The sequence below is a fragment of the Stylophora pistillata genome, chromosome 7 (genome assembly GCF_964205215.1).
Source record: "Stylophora pistillata chromosome 7, jaStyPist1.2, whole genome shotgun sequence".
Lineage (NCBI taxonomy): Eukaryota > Metazoa > Cnidaria > Anthozoa > Scleractinia > Pocilloporidae > Stylophora > Stylophora pistillata.
In genome coordinates, this window is record NC_142525.1 from 31,223,441 (window position 1) to 31,251,180 (window position 27,740).

At 38.4% G+C, this 27,740-nt stretch overlaps 4 protein-coding genes and 1 long non-coding RNA gene across 7 annotated transcripts; 2 read left to right on the top strand and 3 right to left on the bottom strand.

Annotated features, from left to right (window-relative positions):
* The first annotated feature begins 3,057 nt into the window (after positions 1–3,057).
* LOC111331959 (lactadherin) lies at positions 3,058–6,723 on the top strand. The gene is made up of 4 exons (XM_022937196.2): positions 3,058–3,134; positions 4,028–4,480; positions 4,950–5,227; positions 5,420–6,723. The coding sequence occupies exons 1-4, from the start codon at positions 3,071–3,073 to the stop codon at positions 5,558–5,560; spliced, it is 936 nt and encodes a 311-aa protein (XP_022792931.2). The 5' UTR covers positions 3,058–3,070; the 3' UTR covers positions 5,561–6,723.
* LOC111331968 (uncharacterized) lies at positions 6,721–11,320 on the bottom strand. Of its 2 annotated transcripts, none has more exons than XM_088729024.1 (4): positions 11,133–11,320; positions 8,258–8,666; positions 7,867–8,153; positions 6,721–7,037 (listed from the first exon to the last, which is right to left on the bottom strand). In XM_088729024.1, the coding sequence occupies exons 1-4, from the start codon at positions 11,154–11,156 to the stop codon at positions 6,897–6,899; spliced, it is 861 nt and encodes a 286-aa protein (XP_088585150.1). In that variant the 5' UTR covers positions 11,157–11,320; the 3' UTR covers positions 6,721–6,896. The 2 variants fall into 2 exon arrangements, with proteins under 2 accessions (XP_088585150.1, XP_088585151.1); XM_088729025.1 differs by lacking the exon at positions 11,133–11,320 and adding an exon at positions 10,586–10,712.
* Positions 11,321–12,662: 1,342 nt separating this feature from the next.
* Positions 12,663–17,610, bottom strand: LOC111330189 (lactadherin-like). The gene is made up of 4 exons (XM_088726213.1): positions 17,498–17,610; positions 15,710–16,159; positions 15,038–15,342; positions 12,663–14,639 (listed from the first exon to the last, which is right to left on the bottom strand). Exons 1-4 carry the CDS (start codon positions 17,511–17,513, stop codon positions 14,493–14,495), a joined length of 918 nt encoding a protein of 305 aa, XP_088582339.1. The 5' UTR covers positions 17,514–17,610; the 3' UTR covers positions 12,663–14,492.
* Positions 17,611–22,835: 5,225 nt separating this feature from the next.
* LOC148727442 (uncharacterized) lies at positions 22,836–23,454 on the top strand. The gene is made up of 2 exons (XR_015990167.1): positions 22,836–22,979; positions 23,234–23,454. It is a non-coding gene; the product is annotated as an uncharacterized LOC148727442 (long non-coding RNA).
* A 42-nt stretch (positions 23,455–23,496) lies between these two features.
* On the bottom strand, positions 23,497–27,414 carry LOC111330200 (lactadherin). 2 transcript variants are annotated; one of them, XM_088729100.1, is made up of 4 exons: positions 27,044–27,414; positions 25,244–25,693; positions 24,650–24,957; positions 23,497–24,551 (listed from the first exon to the last, which is right to left on the bottom strand). In XM_088729100.1, the coding sequence occupies exons 1-4, from the start codon at positions 27,057–27,059 to the stop codon at positions 24,405–24,407; spliced, it is 921 nt and encodes a 306-aa protein (XP_088585226.1). In that variant the 5' UTR covers positions 27,060–27,414; the 3' UTR covers positions 23,497–24,404. The 2 variants fall into 2 exon arrangements, with proteins under 2 accessions (XP_088585226.1, XP_022790760.2); XM_022935025.2 differs by lacking the exon at positions 27,044–27,414 and having other exon boundaries at positions 25,244–26,558.
* Between the last annotated feature and the right edge of the window lie 326 nt (positions 27,415–27,740).

Sequence of the window (27,740 nt, forward strand, 5' to 3'; positions counted from 1 at the left end):
GAAATAGAATATGCTTTAAACAGTAGTTCAGTTATGAAGTAATAATCCACAATGCATGCTGTTATGTAGCGGTAACAGAAGGTTAAGTCGGAAGCGGAAAAATATCGAATTCCAACAAGATCATAGCTGTCCATCTTTGTAGTAACTTTTCGGAACGGTGGAAATGTTTTGATCAGAACAAGGAAAGGGAAAGAGAGGGCGAGGCGGTGAATGCTGCAGTTTATGTGATTCAAATTCAGTAGACCTTCATAAATTATCAGAAGCTGTAGTTCTGTCCAGTTAAGAAGGCAAGAGATTACAATAGTTGAAGATCGATCCAAGTGAAAAGTGTAAAACTCCTCTTTGTACTAATAATAAACAAATCTACTCAAGAAATCTACATGGAACATTGTTCGTTCTGACTATAGAAAGGACACCTATATTAAAGGGATGCTGCCATTACTACCTTCACAAGGAAGGCCCGTTTCATTCGGTTGTTCACCTTTATTTCTTGCTGAGCGTTAACAGTTTCCTTCAGTCACTGCCTAAAATTTCCAACACTTATCCACGAACAATTTTCATTATATTTTTTTTTAGTATGGTTTTATGAACTGACGGTTAATGCTGGGTGACCAAATCAAATAGATTCGAATGGGAGAGAGACGAATAAGCAGGAATATTCTGAAAGTTGGTCCCGAGATAAAGTGTCGTAGGTAGACGTTTTAACATTACACTGCGGCTTAAGTGCATTACATTATCAGAAATTTCTCTCATTTTTACTGTATGTGATGATCTCTTACAATGCACAAGCCTGGTTCACTTATGTGGAAAGAAGGAAAATGTCTTTCCCACGAGTTATTCTACTGATATCAAACATAATTGACTCCACAAACGTAGAAATTTTTCTCCATTTCAAAACAAACGTGTTGGCCAGAACATTTATGCCTTTGTGTACTAAAAGTTTGATACCCGTTTCCCCCTGTTAAACTTTCCTCTTGCATGCAGTCGTATGACTTACCATGGATCTATATTCGTCATAATTCACCACACCAGAGAATCATGAATTCCTCTAGAAATTCGCCCTGTTTTGAAGTGCATTTGATAGGAGTGCCGCTAAACCATCGTTAAACCATCGTGATCTGTTGTATCCTCAATGTATATTTCTCGCCTTTGTATGACATGACGTGACTTCGACAAATATTCTGAAAACTTGTTTGTATCATTCTTTTAGGATTGCTAGGAGTAATTAAATAATCTTAATTTATGATGATTATATCCCGGTTTGGCCATACTTGATTCACAAATGTAGCGCTTTATTATGTTAATTTAGAACGGCAGATTTATGCGCACTGTCATAGGTATTTGGAATAATTTAGTCAAATTAGAAGTTGGCATTTAGTTTGAAGGCGAAAGGTCGGTGGTTTCTAAAGCTAAACGGCAAGAAAGGGACGGTTTTACCCGCGCCTGTGAAAGGACATACTTGATGTGATCGATTACATTTATCACTGAATATCGCATCAGGAAATTTATGACCTTTTGAGAGGTCGTAAGTTGCTAAGACCGCGGAATAAGTCTCACGGACAAGTAGCAGAGACAAGTCACGTTGTTTGACATGGAAAATTATCGCACAAATCTTTGACCCTACGACAAAAAAATTGTCCGGCAAAAATTTGCAGAAGTTCTAAGTGTCTTGAATTTGTACGGTCGGTTATCGAGTCAAAAAATATTTCATAGCGACTTGTTTATACACAAAACAGGTTTCAGTTTGTTCCATAGATCTGTTGCAGGAGTTTTTCGCCCATGTGTCCTAACCCTAAAACAGCATTTGAATATTTTTTTTCAACTTTTAATTCTACCTTACGGCTTCTGGATTCTTTCAGAGAAAAGTGAAGGGTCGAAGGGGAAGGAGAGGGCAGACGTTTAGCCCTGTTAAATTAAAATATGTGGAATGGCTAGAGCATATATCTATTAACATTTTTGCAGTATTACCCTCGAAGGCTGTGCTTCTGTGAACAAGATCATGAAACAGGTCTAGAGAATAGTTGCCAGCCTAAGCGCGAATAAGGTCTATTTGGCCTGAAACTGCTCATACGTCTATAACATTCTCTCGAAAAGGAGAACGAGTACGTCGCTCTCTGCTGATCAACTCTTGAGCTAGTGACAGTCAATAAGTTCAGTTTGTGCGATAAGCTAAAACGTTTGTAAAAAGATAATTACCTCAGTGTTTATGTATTTAGCATCGCTGCACTTATTGTCACGCGTGCTGAAAATGTATCAACAAAAAGAGTAGATAGATGGAAAATTGGTGAAAGGTTAGCCCACTATTCGACTATTTGTTTATAGTCACACAGGATTTAGGAAGTACATAAAAACATATCTTAAGTATCATTGGACTTGTTTGAGGGTAAAACAAGTCGTTCAGTTAAAAAGTGTAAATGTTAAAATAGTTCTTTGTGCGTATTTGTCGGTGTAAGCCAATAACAAAGTGTGAGAATCATTGCAGAGAGTAAAAACTTTAAGTCGTTGGTATACAAGCATTAATTACGGATTCACTGGTAGTATGCCATCTGAATCCTTTCACCACTCTGAACTAACAGCGCTGCAGACAGTTCAATATCTAAGGAACTTCCTTGATATACATCTTTGTTTCGGATGCAGATGGTAACTGAGAAACCTCCTTTCAATCACTAATGCACTTCCAAATTCAGTTACATTATTTAAAAAGCTGCGCGAGAATTTATCGAATCGTAACCAAAGCAATATTGAATGACACTAAAGCAAGCTCAAATGTGTATCAATCATTTTTCCATCGACTAGTGTTAACTTTCCAAATGGACACAGGCACGAACAGTCAGTGAATGATGAAGCAAAATTCAATATTGTAGGTAGTTAAATAAAATTCGCCATGAGTAAATTGTAACCGTGACTTGCTGACGCAAGCGAGGAGAAAATTTAATAACAAAAGTATATTCAGCTTGTTTTCTTTTCACGTTAGGAGCTGTTGAAAAAGTCAATCTCTGCATCGAAGTATGACTTTAATCTGTCAAACTAGGCAAATTATTTAAGATTTAGGATACATTTTTTTTATTAAATGAACAAAGGTAGTGGTAAGGTATTTGGGTTTCGCCAGGAACATGATGAGTCGATCGGAAGAGGTAAAGAGTCCTGTATTTCCTTTTTCATGTTTCAGGTTTTGAATTTGCATTTTTAATTCGTTTAAATCCACTTTTATAGCTCATTTTTTAAAAACAGAATTCAAGTTTAATGGTGGCTCAAATAACGAGATGGCTGCTGACACTTAAAGAAAGGATTATTTTGTTTCGAACTTCCATTTAAGAATCGGAAAACGATACCATATTTGTTCTATGAGGATGTCAAAGCTGAATTAGACATTTCTCTAATTGGTTCAAGATATTTCTGGTGAACGGACGAGTAAAACTTCCATGATGTTTTCGTTTGGTCTTAAAAAGAAATGGCCAGTATGGTTAATTAGCTGAAATGAGTCCTACCTTTGATTGATCCATCATAGATGTTCGGTCCGCTTGGAAAAACTTAATACAGTGCGCGGCGTTTCATTTCATTAGATTGATGAAATACTTTCCCGGTTCAACACAGTAACTAAAAAGCTCGTCAAATTAGTTTCAGTCAGTAAAATAACGTTGTAAATGTTCATTTACGGTTCCATTGAAGTTATTTAAGCTACATGTTCGCGCGTAGGGGTATTATTGATTCATTGGAGGTTTCTTTCATATCTTGCATTTGATTTCATTAACAATACTGTGAAACAAATCTCTGGTGTAAAAAGCTTTGTTTTTTTACCGTTGTCTTTCAGTCAAACACAAAATGTAAGATGATAAAAATCTACATTGGGCTGAAAAAATATCCCTCGCAAATTTTCCAAATGTGTAGACAATCTTCCAATTTCATCAAACCACGGTACACATAATTTGCCCGTATTTTTTATTGCTTTAATTTGCCAAATTTAAGGAACCCTAGCCTCTGGCCAACATTGAAACGTTAATAAATATGACTAATATTTAAACGGCAGGTCATGTAATCCATTCGTCGCCAGAAATGTCTTCGTATTTGGAGTTTGTTTTACTCCAAGCTTTCTTATTTTCAAAGATCACCGCTAGCTCTAACGTCTGCCGCTCTAGTGTTCCAGACATCGATTACGTCCTCACTGGTCACGTGATACGGACTCTTAAACGCAAGACTTTTGAGAGCTGTACATTTTCTTGCGAAATTGAGCCGAAATGTTTTAGTATCAACTACGTGTCATCGCAAGGAACTTGTGAACTCAACAGAGCAACCAAGGATTTTTTTCCTGGAGACGTAGTGAAACAGAATGGGGCATTTTATTTGGATATGGTGGTCCGCCAGTTTCATCGTGATCGTGATCCTTGTGAGAGCATGCGCTGTGAAAATGGAGGGACATGTGTCGTGAGTCCGACCTTGAAGTGCAATTGTCCTGATGGTTACACTGGGCTTCGCTGTCAAAGTAAGTAATTAGAAAGCTAGCACCACCAGCAAAGTATGAAATAACCTAACAAGGACAGAAATCGAGACGACTGTAGAAAATTCTCGATTATAATTGGTCATCAGAACGCGTTATATGCGTGTGGTTTTACATGCATGTCTGGTTTATTTTCTCGTGCGCATCACGGCTGGCTAAGAAAAGTTTGCTGTTTTGTTTCAGTTTACCGATAGACACGTTATTTTCTGGGAAAAAATAGTTACCCACATCTTCCTTCTATAGCTTGCTTTTTCTCTATGACGAACCATATGGATGATGCCTAAATAGGCAGTGACGCTTGCTGGGACTCAAACCCGACACTTCGATCCATATTCCCAAGTATCTTCACAAAAAACTTAGTTTGATTAGTGTCCGTAAAGCATAGGTTCTTATTTCTTTAATCGGGTAATGATTAGAAACCACGTTGACGAAACTAAGTCTTCTTTTTCACTAGACCTACAGCAGCTGGGAATGGAAAGCGGAGACATACCTAATGACCACATAGAGAGCTCCACGTTTTTGAATGATAATCAAGCATGGAAAGGACGCTTAAATGGAAATTCCTGCTGGAGACCTGCACAAAGCAAAAATACTGAACACATTAAAGTAACGTTCGTGAGCGAAAAAACCGTATTTGCCATAGCAACACAAGGCAGCCCGGACAATAACTTTTGGATTGAAAGCTATACCCTCCAGTACTTCGCTGATGGTTCTCTTAAGGACACTAAGAAGGTAAAATCGACAAACATTAAAGGAATGGGTTAGGTTAGGCCGAGCTGAAAATATTTTTTGTCGGTGACAGTGAAACACGAACATTTCAGAATAATGATGATATTAAAGTTCCATTCCCTTGTTCTTTTGTTCTGCTGTGAAGTTGTAATTTTGTTTGAATATTGATACTGTCAATTTAACATATGTTTACAGGTATACCAAGCCAACAAGGACGGCACTTCAATTGCCATAAACAAGTTCTCACAAGCTCTCCAAAATGTCAAGTGGATCCGGATTCATCCAAGAGCTTGGCACAGGTATATAGCATTGAGGCTTGAGGTGTACGGATATTGAACGTTATGAAATGGAAGGCTCAAGTTAAAGGCCAGTTTTGCCCGGTGCATGGAAAATTATTAAACACAGTTTGTTTATCACTTCACCGTTCAGGGCAGTTTTCTATAAACTGAGTGTCATAGAAGCGTTATTGCATAGGTTTTGTATTGAACAAAAAACATATACGTTATTGGTTTTGTATTTTGTCGCTGAATTATGTACAGGCCCGATCTGATGTTGTCGTGTTCTCAGATTCGACTCCGTTATTGCTTTGTTTTTGGTTTTAGGACACTCAGTAGAGATCAGTTCTGGTTTTCAAAATATTTTCGCTATCCCGTCGCCAATTTTCTCAGAATGAAGGAAGTCATTCTTATTTTTTAGAGTGTAGAACTAAAAAACCCAGGATGGAAGTGATAAACTGAGTATCACGTTTTAAATAGATGGAATTTAGCGCTCCCAGTACTTAAATTCTGATCAATGAAAAACACAGAAATATCCTCCCGATTCAGGTTTGGTGATTTTGCGTTCCTCTAGTCTAAGAAGACACTGGAACAAACCAAGATGTGAAATTGGAAGGGCGAAATGCGTCAACAGACAGGGTTTATTTCTATGGAAAGTTCCAATTGTTAAATAAATGTAATAGAATTTAACCATAAGTCAAGACACAGAGCTGATTTATTGCGCTAGAGTAAGAACAGAAAGCCTGAGGGAATGAGGGGAGATTAAATCAGACCTTGTTATTTTCAAATTTAAATCTTTTGTTTTTGCCTGGAGGGTTGGGTCTCTCGCAGTCTCTCAGCCTTCTTATTCCATGTCCAGTGGGTCGAAGATGGAGGCACTGGTAAAAACCAAGACCTTTCTTTTTTGTTATATAATTGACTGCTAGAACAATTACTTTAATCTCAGCCGATTCATGAATAAAGTGAGCGACTGAAAATTTTCATTCGCATGAAAGCGTGAAATAACTGATTTGTCACCTACATCCAAAAGCTGAGGGAGTAGCCAGGAGGGTTCCCAGCGAACTCAATAAATTTACAGTTTAGAAATCAGAGAAATCATTTTAAAAACCTCTACCAAGGGACCTTATGTAATTACAACGAAGGGCCTGCACCGAAACTTCATGACTTGTACATTAAATCTACATCAATGTTAAAACTTCTGATAACAATAAAACAGATATATACATTTTCAGCGTTCTGTTTAATGACTGACATTCCAATGACTCGTCACTTCGTCAGTTAAGATCTAAAACATGCACCGCTACTTTTTCAACTTTTCTATTCTTTACAAAATATTTCCATACAATAGATTTGGACGTCTAGTAGCTATGAAGCGAGAGACTGGAACCGACACCGTATCACGATTTGTAAAGCTCTAATCTGAGCCCAATACAGCCATGCAAAGAAAATGGTCTGATGTTTAATTCCTTCACTTTAATCAGAGTCGGTTTCAGAACGTTATAGATGACTGTATTTCTGTCAATGTTGCCTCCGAGGATCTGAAAGTAGAGAGATATTCAATGAAGAGAAATTTTTTTATTAAAATGAATTCCTAAAACTTATGTCTCGGACTTTTAAGGTTGCTTCTTAAACCTTAGAAATCCCAGTTGTTACACCCCTTGACGACAATACCGCAAGTGCAGCACCATGGCTCTCGATTATTATAAAAGGTAGTTTAGTTTTAAAACTTAACCAACCACAGGGTTCGAAGGTGCAGGGTTACCAGTTATACTGACTTTCGCTCAATCTCGGGTTTAGCGATTACTTATCTCAATAGTCCATTTTACAGTAGCAGCTTGGTTGCCAAGCAGGAAGTGAAGCTGAAGGTGACCTTGTTATGAGACAGGCGTTGCTACTTTTTAAATGATAATTACTTTTTTATCATGCTAACTAGATACCAGTCTCTGTCACAACAAGATTACCTTCAACCTTACTCCGAATCAAAGACTTGGTAACTAAGTGCATAACTTTAAAATGACCCATTGGCGCAACCTCGTTCCCAGGGTCTTTTCCCTTTGTTGGTGGGTGGAGCTGGGGGTGGGGCGGGAAAAGGCCCTGGGAACGAGGTTGCCATTGGCGACTTTGGATGTTTTCGCCAAAATCCCTGAATTTCGAGGACGAAATAGCCACAGCGCCCACCGTGAACATTTTAGGATCAAGGTAACTCGGCGTTTCAGGTTATTTCAACCCAAGAGGATCGGAAGTAAAACGCCTGAATAATCAGGAAATATTGAAACGATAATTCAGTCTAATTGACAAGATAAATAGTATAGTTTTACCTTTCTGGATAACTGCTACAATTTTCTAAGTCTTAATTGTCTGACTTACGTGGGGGTAGTTTTTTAGCTTGCCAGCGGTTAAATATGCCAACGTGAAAGAAGTGGGCCAGCAGTCTAGATCAGGAGATCCTTGCGTTGCAATGTAAGTTATGTTCACAGCTGATGTAAAGTTGACCTTGTAACTAGAGTTCAAGTCATTTGCCACTGGTTTCCAGCTCCCCGAACCATGCAGCTTGCCCCGCCATGCCTCGTGGCCAATAGCGGCTGTACTGGATGTTAGTTGACCGTCGAAGATAATGTTATCGTCTTGAATTCCAATGGCCTCTAACGATAAAGCTACAGAAAAAGGTGTTACTGAGCAGGCAAGTTTTGCAAATGCTTGAAACTGCATATAAAAGTGTTAATAGAAATGGTAAGTCAATAAATAATCCAGTCCTTACTAATGTTTTGGCAGATCGATCCCACAAATCCCTCGGGGCACGTGCAGTATGGCTGCGGAAGGGGATAGCACAAGCCGCCGTGCAAGCAGTACAGCGCACTACACGGATCTCTGATGTCCTTTCTGATGTTATGTACATACAGAGCATCCTGTTCCTCCTTGAAACCTCTTGGAAACATTTCTTTACTGCCATAGTTCAATTCACACTTGTTGATCTTTGTGTAGAAATTAACACTGAAGCATTTTGTCTCAAGCTCACAGTGATATGTACATTTCTCGAAGTTGAAGTCTCGGATCGTTTTAATCACTTGACCCGTGAGCACGTGGTTTTTGATTGGTTTGAAAGCTCGACACGTTTCAGCGGAGTGAATGAAGAGAAGAACCAGGATAGTGACGAACACTGACATCTTCTGTAATAAATTATTTTGGTTAAGGGAAATATTTAACAATTATTCCACTCGCGCTTGTTGGTTATGAGATGATAGATAGCCAACTCGGCGCTACGCGCCTCGTTGGCTATAATCATCTCATATCCAACAAGCGCGAGTGGAATAATTGTTTTATTAAAAACGTTGAATTAAATTACTAAATTTTATTAAATTTTTAATTCCCTTTTAATTTTAAGGTGACACGTACGCTTACCATATTTGTAGATTATGGTATATTGGCTGATATACCATAATGGCTAAGCCAATAAAAAGTCTTGAATTGCATTATGCAATGATCTAGTTTTTAATAAAAGGCATTATTTGAAATATGACTTTACCTATTGTTTATTATCGGATGATGTATACATTCGTACTCTTAAATCCGAATGCTCCTATATTTCTTAGAAATAGATTTCAATTTCTTAGTGACTCACGTGGACTACAGGGCCGGTTTACAAGATCGTCTCTCTACGACTTAAAGATACCATTCCCACAGAGCAATTCGGGTAAACGCACATTGGCCTATAGTGCTACCAAACTTTTGAATGACCTCAGTTCTGACTTGAAAGCGCTTTCTCTTTCTTCTTATTCTCCACCGTTATTTAAATCTCTTCTCTCCTCTCTTAAGTCCAAAATACGAAGTCTGTTTCTCCCACGCCAATCATCGTCCGAGCACTTGGAGGATCTAATTGTGCTCGACTTGCCGCTATTCCATCCATTGTCACTGTTTTTCATAGTCCTACTATAGCGCTACTATTCGTCTTAATCTATATTTACATATGTATGTGTCCGTGTTCATTAGTTATAGTTTTGCCCCCTTTCGTCGATTTATATTATTCATTTCGTTTTTATAGTCTATTCTACTTTATATAATGTCTTTTGTGTCTATATATATTTTTATTTTCTATACTTATTTGTCTATTTGTTTACTTATTTTTGAGGGCTGTAGGTTAGAAAACTGTAATAGGTTATTGCGCTTCCCAAATAAAGTTAATGTATTGTGTTGTATAGGTGGTTTGCAACCAACCTCTAGAGACATAGGTAACAATGGTGAAAGGCACATATCTATTAATGGAAAAAGTGTAGTCTGGAGATGTCATGAGTTATTTAAAGTTAAAAAAAAAAAAAAAAAACGTGACGCGAAGCCTGCGCGCGTAACTATGTATTTGATGCTCGCGCGAGGTCTTTATAAAGAAGCCTATAGAGACCTCGCGTGAGCATCAAATACATAGTTACGCGCCCAAGCTTCGCGTCACGTTTTTTTTTTTTTTTTTTAACTTTAAATAGCGTATGATAACGATCTTCGTTTTTCATATCACTGATGAAGGCTTAAGCATTAGCCGAAACGTCTGTTTCAGAAATAACAGTCAGAGACAAGCAATTTCCATAAAACTCACAAATATCTATTGTTTAAGTCCACCAACATGGCGGCAATGACGTCACGTGCAAACCACCAATATTGAACATTTACTGCTGACAGTGAAAGATAAGGGGGCTGTTAAAGACAATCTAACACATTACCGGTCAATCTGACATACACATTTCTGGAAAGGTCTTGGAGATTGGAAAATTTTACTAACATGTTTAGACGATTCTTTTGTTCAAAGGCAACTGCTATAAAATAAATTTATAAAAATCCCGCACATGAATAAAAGCATCATTGATAAATAAGTATCAAGTGGGAAGGTTAATTCCAGCAGCTCAAGCTTGCCCGGTTCGCAGTCGAAAGATCTCGAAAAGATATGAAAAGAAAACCAGAGAGGAAAACACAAAAAGTACGCAAATTTCGATCAGTTAGCAGCAAAGTTCTTATTCTTGCCAGACGGGTTGACGTTTTGAAGGAAAGCTCTCCAAAGTAGCTAGGAAATGCGCACAAAGAAATTAATAAACTAAAATCATACCTCGAGAATCAGTTCCTGCTATCGAAAGTAGTGTTTTATGTTGTAAATGTTTAGGCTTTATATAAGCTGTTTATATTCAACTCCGTGGTACTCACGAGAACAATATTCAAGGAACTCCCAGTGGTACCTGACCTTTTGAAGACCGTTTTTAATTATTCAGTCCGTTATTATTTTAATTAATTTTGGACGAAATCCATCGTAGGTATAAACAATGACAGCCATAAAGGATAAAATTTTGCTTCGTGGTTTCACTGATTAAAGCTTCAGTCCATATGTTGAAGTCATGTTTTTAACGATGTTTCCAAGCTTAAGAAGCTTTTCCAACAAAAGAATTTTAATTTTTTTCACATAACAGTTTTTGATGATTTCCTGGTTCTGTGAACATTGCATCTCAGTAATTGTTATTTAGGCCCTGCAATTATGTTCTTTAGTTAGCGACTTCGGAATAAAAAAAAATCCAAAATTTCCTGAATACAAAGCATCAGTTTTTTTTCTGGGTCAGTTATAGAATCATATAATAGAAAATAATCAATATTTGCTCTCTCACCGTTTTCGAAGACTTGTTATACATGTTTTTCTTTGCCGGGTAATGCGAAAATTCAGCTACAGCATTCAGCCTTTCATAAACTTAATTTCAAAATGTTTATGACATTTACAGTGTGGTTGAGTTTGATGCGTGGCAAATTGAAGTCGTGTTACTTTTAAACTACAAGAGAAATTTATCCGCGTGTGTGTTCGTAATTCGCATCTTGTCAATACGTTTGTGTACAGAAGTGGATCGGTTTTATTAAATGTTGTATCTTCAAATTGTGAAAGATTGACAGGCAACGGGAGAGTTTCATTTCATATAAGAAAACACCGATTAAAATTGGCATAGATGGTGAAAAGATCAAAGAAATGAAATTCTTAGGACCTCTGCATGCTGTTTTGAAAACTGACGGGGAGTTTTCGAAAGGAATATCGAAACAATCAAATTGATAAAGTGAGAGTTAAATCAAACATAGCTTCACATTAAAACTGTGGTAAGAAAAAGATAAATGAAGAGATTCTAGACCTCATGTGCAAGACTAATCCATTTGTGGATAAAATTTCAAATTTTGCTTTAGATGTAACAATACTTGACAAATAAATGCTTGCCTACAGCTGTGACCAACTTTGGTGCAAAATGATTCAAACATGATTGATTACAATTAAAATAATTTTTTTGACACTTTCCTGGGTGGGGGTCAAAATAGCTATTAAAGCTGAGGTAATACAAGAAAGTATTCAGAAGACTTTAAAGGAGTGATTGTTTTACTAGCCTACTTCCAAGAGAATTGATTGTATTCCAGCAAACTTTTCATTCACAAAATTGTATTAGAGTATACTGGTTTTTATTGTTCGCCTCGAAAGTAGCTTAACTTCTCTATAAGGCCGAGGCCCTAAGGAGTGAAAGATTTCTTTCAAAATAAATTACTCATTTCATATTACTGTTTGACGTTCTTCTCAAGAAAAGTTAGCTTTTCTTTCATCACTGTTAAACCTAATCGCGCGAGCTTATCTAACACCACTAACTGAAAAGAGTGCAGGACATTTCTCTTACCCCAAGCAGTTTTACTCGTGAAGTAGCACTGTTCGGACTTCAGGGAAAATAATTACGATATACCATAAGCCGCCCTCTCATTTTCGTGTCAGTAATACTATTAGTCAATGTTTCTTATGTGTGCGTGTATTTCATCCTTTTGTTTTCAGTCTTCTCCAATAACTCTAAAACACTGAAAATATATATAAATCCTAAAATTTGTTTGCAAACTCCAACAATTCTCCTCCATATCCAACAGCCTGTGGGTTTTAAGGGTTGAGGCCAAAGAAAAAAGCCAGTTTAAGTGTATTAAAGTTAACTTTCCCAGCTACAGATATAACGCTTTCTAAACTGGTTTCAATTCAGTTTCATGAAACAGGAAAAAGGTGTTTGACAAATTGATGATATACATTGTAAAGATGATACAGCTTCAACCAAGAATAAGTAAATTAAGTTTTTAAGGTAAGATGAGTGTAATGAAGACATCGATGATAATGATAAAAATGGAAATTTTTTTTGAAGACAAACTTTATTCAGTCAAACCTATTAATTACAAATAAACTACAAATGAAGCGATGATTTCTCTTTAGAAGTTAAAAGCCCCAAAGCTCAAAGAATCCATTTTCATTGAAGACAAGTTGATTACACGTACCGGGCTCCCAAAGGAATTTAATTTCAAGTTTAATTTAAAGATAAAAACTTTCTTAAGTGTACGAAAAGTACCGCATATTTAAGTTTAGCTCCTGCATTAGATGCATACAAGCGGGACCCCCTTAACTAACTATTTACGCACTCTAAGAGCAATAATGATGTGACGGCGAGTAATACTTGAAATTATCATTATTGTTATTGTTACCATCATTGTTATTGTTACCATCATTGTTATTGTTACCATCATTGTTATTGTTACCATCATTGTTATTGTTATCATTTTTGTTATTGTTATCATCATTGTTATTGTTATCATCATTGTTATTGTCATCATTATTGTTATTGTTATCATTGTTATTAAATAGAAAACTCAATTTAACTCTTCTTGAAATTGCCTAGGCAAGTGCCTCGTTTTCTGCTACAAGTGGATGGAGCGCTGGACTGTTGTGCGGGAGGTCGAGGGTTCGAGCCCCGGCCGGACCAGCACTCAAGGTCTTAAAACAAGTGAGAAGAATATGCTACCTTTCTATACCAAGAAATGGTTAGATACTCTAGTCTTCTCGGATAGGGACGAATAAATGGAGGTCCCGTCTCCTGCAGGGTTAGGGGTAGGAGACGTAAATTTCCCACGCACGAGATTACTGTGTGATGGATGTCCTCCCCTGGGGTGGTTGCTGGGTGGGAATTGGCCCTGAAAAGCCCCCATGGGGAGTGGTCAATTAACATATGTATGTATGTATGTATGTACGTAAGTGTGTTATTAAAGAGCCTTCCGTCATGAATCATTATCTTGGGCTCCCACTTTCAAACAAGTCTATTATTTGTATGTACAATCTTATAAAGCGATTTCCATTACACAAACCAGACTAACCAAACACTTTTATAACATAACCAAAGTAAAGCGCGCGCTCTGATTGGTCAATTTAGCGTCCCCCATTTGCCCCTGGATGTACGCTGCTGACGTGAGCAAATGCAAAGACTATTTCTCCGCGCGCGCTTGTTTTTTCTGGTCACGTAAGATTTGTTAAATAAAAGGGAACTCTTTAGCTACAATGTATCGATGTTATGTTATAAAACAAATGGTAAACACCACAGCGTACACTATTGAGTTATGAATGCACTTAGGAGGTTTGCTAAGCACTCAAGAAGCTAGAGTCGCTCGAGGCGATAGCCTCGAGCGACTCTTACGCCTCTTTCGTGCTTAGCAACCTCCCGCGTGCACCATAACTCAATAGTGTACGCTGTGGTGTTTACCATTTGTTAACTCTAACGATGTGGAAGCATTTGGAAATCGCCAGAACACAAAAGCTCTGAAACCGGTGGGCATATTGGCTTAAAAACAACGAATGAATACGTGTCTTTAATATCATCGACATAATAAAGTTATCTGTTATTCATCAAGTTGATGTACGCGTCTTTTGGATCTTGCGTTGCAACTGAAAAGTTATTTAGAATTTTTAATGCACTCGCTCAATGGTTTGAATATTGATAGAGGCAACCTTTGTCTCCACACGAGAGGAAGAAAGGAGCTCAAGATACGTTTGGAATTCTGAAATCGTGACTCCGACCACTTGCAATCTGTCTGGTTGTAATAGGAAACTTTTTGAAAGAAGTCGGTAGCCTCACACACAGGTCACATGGAAATATACATTCCATCACAGAGATAATGATACAGTGCAAAAGTAAAACGCATTTCTAAATGACATCACAACCAAACAGTTCAATTCGCAGAGCAATCCTTCCATAATGGCTCAGAGGCACTACCCGGATAGTATCCGCCTCAAAAGGATTGTTTATCTTTCTCTCCGCCACATCATCCTTGTTGGCGTTTCCCTGGAAAACCTGAAATTATGCACATGCAAATGAAGGGCTTAGTCGGACCAATACTCATGGTCTTAAAATAACTGAGGAGAATTTGCTACCTTTCTATAATCAAGAAATGGATAGATATTCTAGTCTTCTCGGATAAGGACGAAGAAACCGTGGGCCCCGTCTCCTGCAGGGTTAGGGGTAGGAGACGTTAATTTCCCACGCACGAGATTACTGTGTGGTGGATGTCCTCCCCTGGGTGGGATGCGTGGGTATTGGCCCTGAAAAGCCCCTATGGGGAGTGGTCAATTAACCTATGTATGTATGTATGTATGTATGTATGTATGTATGTATGTATGTATGTAAGTAATGTTAGGAAACAAAACAACCTGGAATCTAGTTAAATGATGATTATTCCAAACATTACTCACCACGCGTTGGTTATTTTCCTCATAATTTACAAGGGGTTCTCCTGCCTTCCTATATATGACGTAAAATGTCGTAACCCACCCGCTCTTTCCATCTCCTTGAGTGGCGATCTGTGTTATGCGTTTCGCGTTTGGTACAAAGCTCACTTGGAACCACTGGTGACCAATAGTTGTGTTTGCAGCCCAGCTTCCTCGCGTGTCGTGCAGTCGGCCCCAACCCAACTTAGCTGTGGAGTGTGTTGACGATGCTGTGAGTTGGTTGTCTGCGATCGAACCGTCTTCCATGCCCAATGGCTTGGAAATACAGGCTGCACAAAAACATTTAAAAAAATGATTAAAATCTTAACGAGGTAATGCAATTTTTTTACGTCTCTAGAAAAGATTTCTGAGCAGTCTTGTCGGCTCGATTACCAGCCGCTGTACGGGAACAGGAGCCCGCGCTCCTCCCCGGACCCGACAGAGCAGCAGAAATCGAGGCTACAATTATGTCAATTAAATGAAAGGTGGTCTAATTCTTAATTAAAGGATCAAGTTTAAAAAAAAAAAATTTCTAGTCACCAGGATTCTCCTTATCACCAACATCATCCAGATCACAAAAGACTAGATTCGCGGGGCGTTCAAGTATCTACTGTAAGGTTACGTATTCATTTTATTTACTTTTAGACGAAGACTCACATTGACTATGACAAGCGGCAACATTTCCGTCACATGCACACCGTGTCGCTAAGGATCCAGGGATTGGAACACATTTTCCGACAGAACATGGCGGATCTCGATCGACACACGGAGTATAGTCACGTGACAAGCTATCAGTGTAGACTGCTCCAGGTGTCACTCTCAGATCATTGGCGTACCACTTCGCCGTTTTATTGTTTAACTCGCACTTCTTCAATGAGATGTAATAGTTAATACTGAAACAATTGTTAGTGCTGTCACAAGCAGCTACACAGCTCTCGAACCGCTTTCCTACCGATGATGAAATGACGTGACCTTTTAGGGCGTGATCAGCTACTGTTCTTGTCGTACGACAGGGAAGTTGCCCAGCAGGTTTTCCCCATGATGACATACTCAGAAACAAACAAACGACAGTTTTGTAGAGTAACATAAATGGTGATTCAAGATTATCTAAAATAGAAAAATAACCGAAACAAAATATAAGATTTGGTTTTCCATGGTCGATACCAATTTTGAACAATTAGATAGTAATGTGCCTATTTCTGAGTTACCTTTGCCCTCTTTTTCAAAGCGAGTCCTGGCGCTCATCCTTTTATATGATTAAAATATTTCCATTCACATGCAAATTGAACTCAGTTTCACACGAATGGTTTCGCACCAGGCCTCCTTTTGAAATAGAGGCCAAAGGTAATTCTAAAATGGCCTTTTGTAGGTCGTACTAGTCTGTAATCCATTTCTTGATAACCAAACTTCCTAAGAAGGAACAAAATCGCCCTTTCCACTGAATGCTAAGGTTTGATAAATGAAAAAATATAAAGAGAGAGAGCAGAAAAAACATAATTCAGAGTGTTTTTAATGATCTGCTTTCTTGAGAGAGCACGCTTCTTCTTAAACTGTGCAGCTATCACTTTTAAAGTTCAGAATAGTGTAGTCTCTTAATTTTTCAGGCTGCAACAAAACTGACATCTTAATAATGTATTCTCCTTGTCTTGTGTAGACTGTGTAATGTAATTGAGAACAACTGGTTCTGTCTGTTTACCAATTGGAAGTTGTGCCATTTGATGCTTCTCATGTATTATCTATCGATATCAATTCTTTAAATTTGTGCCCTATAATTGCTTGAAAAGAATGACGATCAAGATAGCCTATTTACGCCAAGAAAAGTTTTGAATTTTAAAAAATCATCTAGGACAATATTGAATCACAACACAGACAGTACTTAATTCAAAATACAATTCGCACAATACGGTAGTATTTCGTTTCCAAGGAAGCATTTTGCCGTTTGATGTTTAGCTTAAAAAACTGGAATCAAATTTAGTTTAAAACAACTATCTCTGTGAATGGTAACGAAATCTTTCATGGTGTCAAACATGGAAATGAAATTGACCTCTTTAAATGTAATTTACTGTGGACAGTTAAAAGCAAAATACGTTGTGGTGTTTTTATCTCTCCAAAATGTTTGACATATACATTAATGACGCCGTTAATAACTACGTCGATTTTCGTGTCGCTCAAGAAAGAGAAAGATCTGTTTTAACTAACACTTTTTGAGATCATTAGTTTTATGCTCCCTTGGGTGACTCAGTGTCTTAGTGTGGCAAACTGTTACATCTTACAGGTAGATTTTTTTTATCGATGATGTTACCGAGATGTTATTCCCTTTGCAGGACATGAAAGTCTGGATTAAGTCAAATTTGATGGAAAACTGAAGCTTCTCACAGCAGCAGTTAAAAGGAAACAGATCCTAAGCCATGAATGATGAGAATAGCTCAGTTTAGTATACCATACCTTTGCTCGTGACCATGATGAAGTTTGCTGCCCCAGCTCGACTAGAAAAGAAGCGATCCCTAGAACGAAACTACATATCTAACGTTTCTAAGTTCTCCAATGCTCGACGTTTGTTTTACTGCTTCACTTAACGTTTGATGAAACGTGCGTCATATGTGTAGACGTGTTTGCTTGCTGTTCTCGTATTCGTCTCAGGTGAAGTTCTTTCGTAAAGGTACTATTTGTGGAGGGCGTTCACAGCACGACACAGGTTTCTCTCAAGTAAATATCGATCTGTCAGGTCTTTCTAAAACAGGAAAAATTCAAGGGGCTATAAAAGAAAAAGAAAACAATTGTGAATCGTGAAAAAGCTATTTGAGGGTTTCCAAATATTGAACTAGTGCAGATTTGCTTTACCTGTTAGGAAGCACTTCCAAAATCTGTTGATTGTGCAATGTGTTAGAAGACAAAATTGGAACCTGGCAAAAATTTTTATTAAGTGTGCTTTAAGACCTATAGGAGTGTCGAGAGAATGAATGGAAATAATTTGGATATATCAACAAAGTTGAAATGGTAAATTGGCCACCGTAACGATTACAAAAGCTGACGTTTCGAGCGTTAGCCCTTCGTCGGAGCGAATAGAGGAATTGTGGGTTGTGTGTGCTTTTAAAGGCAGAAAATGGAGCTACGTTATTGGTGCGAACATGGCAACGAGAAAAACAAGAATAAATTAGTGGAATGAAAAGCGTTCGCTGATCCCTGTGGGATTTAGACTGCCTGTTTGAAAGATGAGCTTTTTTTCAAGATTTTTACGGCTTTCCGTGCTACCTAAGTGTAAGGAAAGACCGCAGATTGCCATATGTTGGTTAGAATGATTAGGTAAATTAAAATGTCTAGCGACTGGTTTCGATGTGTCCTTGTCATTCCTTTCCACGTCTCGAAGGTGTTCTCGGAATCGGTCACCTAGTCTTCTGCCTGTTTCGCCGATGTATATCTTTTTGCAATAAGTGCAAGTTATGCAATAGATCACATTGGCGGAGGTGCACGTGAAGTGATCGGTGATCTTAATGCATCGTTTAGGTGTTGTGAATGAAAGGACACGTTTTGCATCGTGCACGAGTGCATTTAAAAGTGTCTGGTTGGTCATTAGTCTGAAAAGAACTTCCGGCCAAAAAATTGCCTATGTTTTTGTCGCGTTTGAATAAAATGAGCGGAGGCTGCAAAAAGATAGTGCTTGTCTCTGGATCGTTTTGAAGTAAATTTAAAGTTTTTAAGAATGATGGATTTAACTGAGTGGTTGTGAGGGTGAAACGTGAGAGTGAATGGAATGCGGTCGGAATCTTCCTTATGCGACGTTTGTAGTGCTGAATGTCGATCAATAAGTTGGGCGCGGTGGTAACCCGCTTGAACGGCAGAAACAGGGTAACCACGTTTATCGAAAAATTGGCACATTGACTCTGATTTGAGGTGGAAATCAGAGTCATCAGTACATAAACGACGAAATCTTAGAAACTGAGAAAAAGGAATGGAATTCATAACGTGAGATGGATGCGAAGACGAATATAACAAGTAATTATGCGAGTCTGTAGGTTTGTAATACACACTAGTGCATAAACCGTTACCTTCAATTGAAACTTTGATGTCTAAAAAGGATAAAGAATTGTCAGAAATTTCCCAGGTATATTTCAGAGCCGGGTGAAAAGAATCGACTGCAGTTATGAATTGAGTGAGCTCCTCTCTGGTAGAGGAGGTAGCGCCGATACAGTCATCGATGTAGCGACCGTAGAGTTCAGGTTTGGACCCGTTGTATTGGCTGAAAAATTGATGTTCGACAAAACCTACAACAAGATTGGCATAGCTAGGTCCCATTTTGGTGCCCATCGCTTCACCATTGGTTTGTTTGAAGAATTTGTTTCCGAATGAAAAACAATTGAGTGTGAGCACTAGTTCGGCTAAGCGTAGTAGTGTTTCAGATTTAGGTTCCTTAACAGTACGTTGATCAAAAAAATGTTTAAGGGCCGGCCAGAAGGCCTCCGTCATTAGGAATGACAGTGTAAAGAGACGTAATATCCATGGAGAAAAGAAGTTTGTTTTGGTCAGGGAAATTAAAGTCTCGAAAAATTTGAAGAGCGTGTTGGCTGTCTTTAATATGTGATGGTAAAGTTTTGACGATGGGAGCCATAATTTTGTCCATATAGCTGGGGATAAGTTCGGTAGGGCAACTGCAAGCCGAGACAATGGGGCGACCCGGGTTGTTAGGTTTGTGAATTTTGGGTAAAAAGTAAATACGAGAAGTTCTAGGAGTGGTTATGATGAGATTTTTTGCTGTGGCCGGCAATTCTTTTTTAGTTATGAGTTGGTTGATCGTATTCTTGACGGAGTTTTGGTTGCTGGCAGTGAGGTCTTTGTCGACCTTTTGATAAAAAGAGGTGTCAAAAAGGTGCCGCAAAGCTTCTTTGTGCGGTAGAGGTCGGTGCGCCAAAGAACGACTGAGCCGCCCTTATCGGCCGCTTTGATAACTATGTCTTTGCGTTTTCTAAGACTTTTTAGAGCCGACCACTCTTCAGAAGAGATTAGAAAATTTGGTAATACGTTTGAAATTGAGTTTGTTGATATCGTGGCGGCATTTTTTGATAAAAAAGTCTAATGATGCGAATCGACCAACTTATTGGTCCCCAAATCGCTAACCACTCATCACCAGAAAACCTCAAAACTCAAAAAAGTCTAATGATGCGAATTGGCCCTCTGGGGGAGTCCATTTAGACTTTCGAGTCTGAAGTGTTTCGAAAGTGTCTTTGTTCGAGGTGTTAGAATCATCCTCTTTGTTGTGAAAAAAGGCTTTTAATTGAACACGGCGAAGGAATTTTTCTACGTCTTGTTTAATCGAGAATTCGTCCGTTGTTTTAGAAATGGGAACGAAATTTAAGCCCTTACAGAGGACGGGTTTTTCTGAATCGGAAAGTGAGAGGTTTTCTGGAATGGTAACTATCTTTTCATTCTTTATTAAATTTTAATTTAACTCCTTCGACACCTCTTTCGGTTGACCTTAAGGGTAAAAGCTAGAATTCTTAATAACAGCGAAATTCCAAAAATACGAAACATCGTATGTTAACTCATCCCTCACCCACTGGGAAAAAAATGAAGACCTCCTAATTTCTACGAGTGTACTTTACCTTTTGGGATTTGAAAAAAACGTTAGAGATTATAGACTTCAACAGTGAACTTGCCTGTTCATTAAAAATAGGTTGAAAGATGGGGAGGTTCCATACAGCTTTTCACTGAGTTGAAGCAACAAGATACGAAAGTAAACAGTACTTATCAGTATGTTGTCATTCTACTGACAACAATCATTCACTTGACTCTGATAATGACTTCCGCACAGGTTGTCGAAACGTCAGTCACTACCACCGACAACAGTCCTTCTCAGGACTACACTCACCCGGACGATCAAACTACACCTTCACACTTATCAGTATGATGCACAAAGGAACCGCATGAAGAATTCTTCTCTATCATGTTTACGTAACAAACTGAAAATATATTCTCCGTTGTGGTACGTTCTCGTAGTTGATTAAAGATAAATGTGAAGTTTGTACTCTTAGATTCGTGATTTCTTGTTTGAGCGGCCATCGCAGCAGTTTCCATGACCAATATTTTTGTTTATTTAAGTAAAACAGACGCAGTAACTCAAAGCGGTAGCAACTTTACCATTTCACCGTGACTCACCAAGGCCAAAAAGTTGTGACTTTAATTTGTCGCTTGATGTTGTCGAAGAGATATCATAAAAATATTATATTCGAAGCACTAATAACTTATGCCGCAATTAAAACTAAAATGGAATCCCCGTTTCAAGCTTAATTATTTTTGGTTTTTCTTGTCCATTGAACGAATTTAGACAATGTCACACGCCGGAACCGTTATTAGTCGGGCGACTACGGTGGCCCAGAAGGGTCACGCATGCAAATTAAAAAGGTTGCCGCAAACTAAAAATATTACCTGCAAATTAAAAATGATGCTGCAAATTAAAAATGGTACATGTAAATTAAAAATTTCACATGCAAACTAAAAATATTACCTACAAATTAAATATAGTACATTCAAATCTAAAATGGCTCAGAAGGGTCACACATGCAAATTAAAAATGTTGCTCCTGCGAATTAAAATGAAAAGTCGTGCGCGCGCATCATGAAGGATAAGACCTGGTTCGAGTCGCACGACTTCGCCTTCAGCCTTCATCTATGTTAGCGCGGGAAAGAAAGAGATTCTAGTTGAGCGTTTTGGATGATGTTCTGCTCATTTTGTGGCGAAAAATGTGTGACTGCTGCAATCTTTTGCCATAAATGTGGAAAAATGATAAGCTCAAGTATGGATAAGGAGAAGGGTTCTCCTAGTGGCGTGCAGAAGACGACGGCGACAGCATCAAAGCCGCTCTTAACCTTCGCAACCTTCCGATCGAGGAAGAACTGAGACGATCGTTCGGAGTATCTTAAGCCATCTGCAGCGAAAAGGCTGAAAAAGGAACCGGAAAGGGTTGAAAAAGGAACCGCAAAGGGTTGAAAAAGGAACCGCAAAGGGTTGAAAAAGGAACCGCAAAGGGTTGAAAAAGAAGTTAAAGTCCAAGTTGGAATTGTAACGATGAAGGACGGCAGTCTTTCCGTGAAACGTGGAGTCACTCTCCAAGTGACTGTCTCATCCAAAAGCAATTCTCACGATTTACTAGAAAAGGCTTTAGAGTAACATTACCGCTTTAACAACAACTTAATTTCATCCACGCTTCCATCATCGTATAGATTGTTGTACCATGACAAATCTGAGGTGAAAACTCTTCCAGGTAGCGATGAACGATTTGTATTACAACGATCCAGAGAAGAAATCGATAAATCATATGCGAGGTTAACGTTTTATTTATGTTCTTCGGATGACTATCTGGACAACCTTCTGTTCGAAGATGACGATGATAAAAGTTTAGAAGAGCCTGTGTTTGTCACCGAAATCGAGGACATTCCTTCACACGACAACGACGACAGTGACAATGAAGGCAACCCATCATTAGTAACAGAGGCTCAACTGACATCATCAGAGTCACGAGAAGTGGAAAGTGGAAATGAAAGGTCGATAGTTTGCCCTACATGCCACTCATTATTCCCCCTCTCAGTTATTGAAGGGCATGCTGATCAATGTTCCATGTGGTTACTCGACGACGAGGAACAGCCGTGTGTCAGTCAAAGTTATGGTGGTACCTCCAATGGCGTTGAGAAAACAACCACAGGGCAGGAGTTGACTGGTCAGCAACACAAGGCGGCCTTAAAGGATAAAATATCTGAATTATCAGGACAGTTGCTATCCCAGGATACGAAACGTCTTACCGTCTGACGAAAGTTTATCTGGCTAGATTTCAAGTCGGCCATGGAGACTAAAATAGATCCCAAATCATCACTTAAAGTTGTTTTCACTGGGGAGCCTGCTGTAGATGGCGGTGGACCGAAGAGAGAACTATTTTCAGGTAGGATATACACAAGTCAGCATCATGGATAAAGTAATAGATTTTGATTGTTATTTTTTGACATACTAAGAAGCGTTATAGCTCAGTCAGTTCCTCATATGTTGATATCTTCCAGGTGGATAGCTATGCTGTTACTACCCCTTTAAAAATCAAAGCAATATGATCTTTTTATACCACCAAAGTTTTACACAAGCATTTCTAAATTGTTTTCTTTTGCTTAATTCATTAAAATTTTTTTTTGTCTTATTTTGCAGAGTTGTTAATCATTGTAAAGGAAAGATTTTTTTTTGAGGGTGGGAAACTTGTTACCTCTGCAGTGGCTCTGAATGCAGGGGACTTTAAAACATGTGGAAAAAGCAATGGGGCTGGCGATATTGCAAGGTGGTCCAGCACCCAATTTCATGTCCCCAGATGTAGCATCCTATCTGGTTGGTGAGCCTCTTTCTCCATCACAAAACAAGGACCCTCTGTTAAGAAAAACTTCTGAAAGGGTAATTAATTAGCATTCCTGTATATCTGAATGAAAAAAAAATATCATATATTTTGAACTGCGGTTATAGATACGTATGATGCACGATCCATCTGGAAATCGCAAGAACACCAAAGTTCTGGAGGTAGTGGGTATGTTGGCTTAAAAACAACGAATGAGTATGTGTCTTGGACATCATTGACAGAAGAACTTGAAATTATCCATCATTCATCGAGTTGATACATGCGTCTCTTAATCGTTCGTTGTCACCTAGTAGTTGTAAGAATCAAACGTGCGTGACTTCTCACGTAAGTGCGTTACTCTTGATTTTAAGTTTAACCCTTGATTTTCATGTGACTCGTTTGATTACACTTTTACTTCTCGTTTTTCAGTGTATAATATATTACTGTTGGCCTTTGTAACGGCGTTCTTTTTCTAAGTCATCGATTGTTTCACTCCGCCCGTTCACGTCCGTCAATAGGACGAAATATCTGTAAATCGTTTGTCCTTTTTTCGTTTCCATTTTGTTTGTAAATTTTCTTAGATCTATTATAATTAAAGCCGTAAATTTTCCTTTTAGTCGGAGCCATCATTTTCATCATCACCTTCTACATAATCAGATCGATGCGTTCAATTTTCTCGTTTGACTGTGAACGAGGAATAAATTTTCTCTTTTAAAATCATCTCTCGGCTGGAGTCTGCAATAATTAGACTTTTTTCTTCAATGTGCTTGCTCAGTCGTTTGAATCTTGATCGAAGCAACCTTTGTCTCCTAACGAGAGAAAAAAAGCTGGCAAGACATTTGGAATTGTGGGATCGTGATCGTCAACCACATGGAATCTGTCTGGATATAAAAGGAATCTTTTGAAAGAAATCGTCAGCCTCACGTACAGATAACACAGCAATATACATTCTATCACCGTGACAATGATACAGTGTACAAGTAAAACGCATTTCTAAATGACATCACAACCAAACAGTTCAATTCGCAGAGCAATCCTTCCTGAATGGCTCAGAGGCACTACCCGGATAGTATCCGCCTCAAAAGGATTGTTTATCTTTTTCTTCACCACATCATCCTTGTTGGTGTTTCCTTGGAAAACCTGAAAGTAACCGCATGTAAATGACGGGCTTAGTTAATGTTAGAACACAAACCAACCTGAAATTTAGCTGACAGATGATTATTCAAAATATAACTCACCATGCGTTGGTTATTTTCCTCATAATCTACAATGGGTTCTTCTCCCTTTCTGTACATGACGTGATATGTCGTAACCCACCACCAGCTCTTTCCATTCCCTTGAGTGACGATATGTGTTATGCGTTTCACGTTTGGTACAAAGCTCACTTGGAACCACTGGTTACCAATATCTGTGTTTGCAGCCCAGCTTCCTCGCGTGTCGTGCAGTCGGCCCCAGCCCAACTTAACTGTGGGGTGTGTTGACGATGCTGTGAGTTGGTTGTCTGAAATCGAACCGTCTTCCATCCCCAATGGCTTAGATATACAGGCTGCTCAAAGATATTAAAAGCTATTTTAAAAAATTATTAAAATTGCAACGAGGTGGTGTAATATTTTTACGTCTCTAGAAAGATTTCTGAGCAGTTACGTCAATTAAATCAGTGAAACGTAGTCTAATTCTTGGTTTAAGAAACTTAAGACGAAAAATGTCTGGTTATCCAGGATTCTTCCTCTCCCCAACATAATCCAGATTACAAAAGACTAGATTCGCGGGGCGTTCAAGTATGTAGTTTAAGGTTACGTATTCATTTTCTTTACTTTTAGAGGAGAACTCACATTGACTATGACAAGCGGCAACATTTCCGTCACATACACACCGTGTCGCTAAGGATCCAGGGATTGGAACACATTTTCCGACAGAACATGGCGGATCTCGATCGACACACGGAGTATAGTCACGTGACAAGCTATCAAGGTAGACTGCTCCAGGTGTCACTCTCAGATCATTGGCGTACCACTTCGCCGTTTTATTGTTTAACTCGCATTTCTTCAATGAGATGTAATAGTTAATACTGAAACAATTGTTAGTGCTGTCACAAGCAGCTACACAGCTCTCGAGCCACTTTCCTTCCGATGATAAAAACACGTGACCTTTCAGGGCGCGGTCAGCCACTGACCTGGTCGTACGACAAGGAGGTTGCCCAGCGGCTTTTCCCCATGAAGACATACTCAGAAACAAACAAACGACAGTTTTGTAGAGTAACATAGATGGTGATTCAAGATTATCTAAGATAAAGAAAAAACGCCGGAAACAAAATATTAGATTTTGTTTTACCATGGTCACTACCAATTTTGAAAAAAATAGATATTAATGTGCCTATTTGTGAATTACCTTTGCCCTCTTTTTCAAAGCGAGTCCGAGCGCTCTTCCTTTCATATGATTATAATGTTTCCATTCACTTGTAAATTGAACTCATTTTCACACGAATGGTTTTGCACCAGGCCTTGTTTCGAAAAAGACGCCAAAGGTAATTCGGAAATGGCCTTTTGTAGGTAGTGCTAATCTGCAATCCATTTTGTGACAACCTAACTTCCTACAACTGAACAAAATCGCCCTTTCCACTGAAGGCTAAGATTTAATAAATGAAAAAAAGATATATAAATAGACCAGAACAAACATGACTAAGAGTGTTTTTAATGATCTGCTTTCTCGAGAGAGCAAGCTTCTTCTTAAACTGTGCAGTTGTCATTTTCAAAGTTCAGCATACTCGGTAGTCTCCTAATTTTTCAGGCTGCAACAAAACTCTGACATCTTAATAATGTATTCTCCTCGCCTTGTGTAATGTAATTGAGAACAGTTAAAGAACTTTGAACAACTGGTTCCGTCTGTTTACCGGGGAAAGTTGCGCCATTTGATGCTTCTAATGTATTATTTATCTATATCACTTCTTTGAATATGTGCTCTATGATTGCTTGAAAAAAGTTACGATCACGATAGTCCTTTTACGCCAAGAAAAGTTTTGAATTTTAAAAAATCATCTGGGACAATATTGAATCATAACACAGATAATACTTAATTTGAAATAAAATTCGCACAATACGGTAGTATTTCGTTTCCAAGAAAGCATTTTGCAGTTTGATGTTTAGCTTAAAAGACTGGAATCACATTTAGTTTAAAAACTATCTCTGTGAGTGATAACTATATCTTTGATGGTGCCAAACATGGATATGAAACTGACCTCTTTAAATTTAATTTGATTTCGACATTTAAAAGCAAAGCACGTAGTGGTGTTTTTCTCTCTCTAAAATGACATTGTTTGACATTACATTTAATGACGCTGCTAATAACTACGTCGATTTTCGCGTCGGTCAAGAAGAGAAATATCTGTTTTATCAAACTAACACTTTCTGAGATCAGTTTTATATTCCCCTGAGTGACTCAGTGTCTTAGTGTGACAAACTGTAACATTTCACAAAAAAAAATTTTTTTAACAATGACGTTACCGAGATGTTATACCCCTTGCAGGACACGAAAGTCTGGATTAAGTCATATTTGATGGAAAACTGAAGCTTCTTACAGCGACAGTCAAAAGGAATCAAACAGGATTGAGAAAATCTCAGTTTAGTATGCCGTACCTTTGCTCCTGATCATGATGAAGTTTGCTGCCCCAGCTCGACTAGAAGAGAAGCGATCCCTAGAACGAAACTACATATATAACGTTTCCAAAGTTCTCCAACGCTCAACGTTCGTTTTACTGCTTTAACTTACACTTCACTTAGTGTTTGATGAAACGTGCGTCATTTGTGTAGACGTGTTTGCTTGCTGTTCCCGCATTCGTCCCAGGTGAAGTTCTTTCGTGAAGGTACTGTTTGTAGAGAGCGTTCACAGCACGACACACAGGTTTCCTCTGAAATAAATATTGATCTTTGGGCTTCCCACAGATACCAAATTAAAAGGATTAAACGAAAAAAACTGATTCATAAGAAAGGTGGCACACAATAAAAATGTTATATTGGGACGGAGTAAAACTGTTTTCTGCTCATCTACCACTTCAATAAATAATATTGATCGACAAACCTCCCGCAAAAACCAAATTGAAATTCTTAACGAAAACATAGGAGTCATAGGATATGTTACTTAACAATTATTCGCCGAAGGCGAGGTGAATACCGTCGAATAATTCCCGAGACGAAGTCGAGGGGATTATTCGACAATATTCACCGAACCTGAGGCGAATGATTGTTTTAGTATAATTTCAGAGCTGAACAACAGAGAAATTCCTAAAATCATAACATTTTAGTAACATTTATTAACATTTTATTTTAACATTTT

What these genes read in the sequence shown, in the direction of transcription:
- LOC111330189 (XM_088726213.1), bottom strand. An exon ending in TGCCGCTTGTCATAGTCAAT is followed by an intron (nt 15,343 to 15,709) that starts GTGAGTCTTCGT and finishes GTTTTTGTGCAG; the next exon opens with CCTGTATTTCCAAGCCATTG. An exon ending in AGGAAAATAACCAACGCGTG is followed by an intron (nt 14,640 to 15,037) that starts GTGAGTAATGTT and finishes GCATAATTTCAG; the next exon opens with GTTTTCCAGGGAAACGCCAA.
- LOC111330200 (XM_022935025.2), bottom strand. Translation starts at nt 25,745, where the DNA reads ATGGTAAAACAAAATCTAATATTTTGTTTCCGGCGTTTTTTCTTTATC. An exon ending in TGCCGCTTGTCATAGTCAAT is followed by an intron (nt 24,958 to 25,243) that starts GTGAGTTCTCCT and finishes ATCTTTGAGCAG; the next exon opens with CCTGTATATCTAAGCCATTG. An exon ending in AGGAAAATAACCAACGCATG is followed by an intron (nt 24,552 to 24,649) that starts GTGAGTTATATT and finishes GGTTACTTTCAG; the next exon opens with GTTTTCCAAGGAAACACCAA.
- LOC111331959 (XM_022937196.2), top strand. Translation starts at nt 3,071, where the DNA reads ATGAACAAAGGTAGTGGTAAGGTATTTGGGTTTCGCCAGGAACATGAT. An exon ending in TGATGAGTCGATCGGAAGAG is followed by an intron (nt 3,135 to 4,027) that starts GTAAAGAGTCCT and finishes TTTAAACGGCAG; the next exon opens with GTCATGTAATCCATTCGTCG. An exon ending in CTCTTAAGGACACTAAGAAG is followed by an intron (nt 5,228 to 5,419) that starts GTAAAATCGACA and finishes ATATGTTTACAG; the next exon opens with GTATACCAAGCCAACAAGGA.
- LOC111331968 (XM_088729024.1), bottom strand. Translation starts at nt 11,156, where the DNA reads ATGTATAACAAGTCTTCGAAAACG. An exon ending in ATAACAAGTCTTCGAAAACG is followed by an intron (nt 8,667 to 11,132) that starts GTGAGAGAGCAA and finishes AATTTATTACAG; the next exon opens with AAGATGTCAGTGTTCGTCAC. An exon ending in AGCTAAAAAACTACCCCCAC is followed by an intron (nt 7,038 to 7,866) that starts GTAAGTCAGACA and finishes CTCTACTTTCAG; the next exon opens with ATCCTCGGAGGCAACATTGA.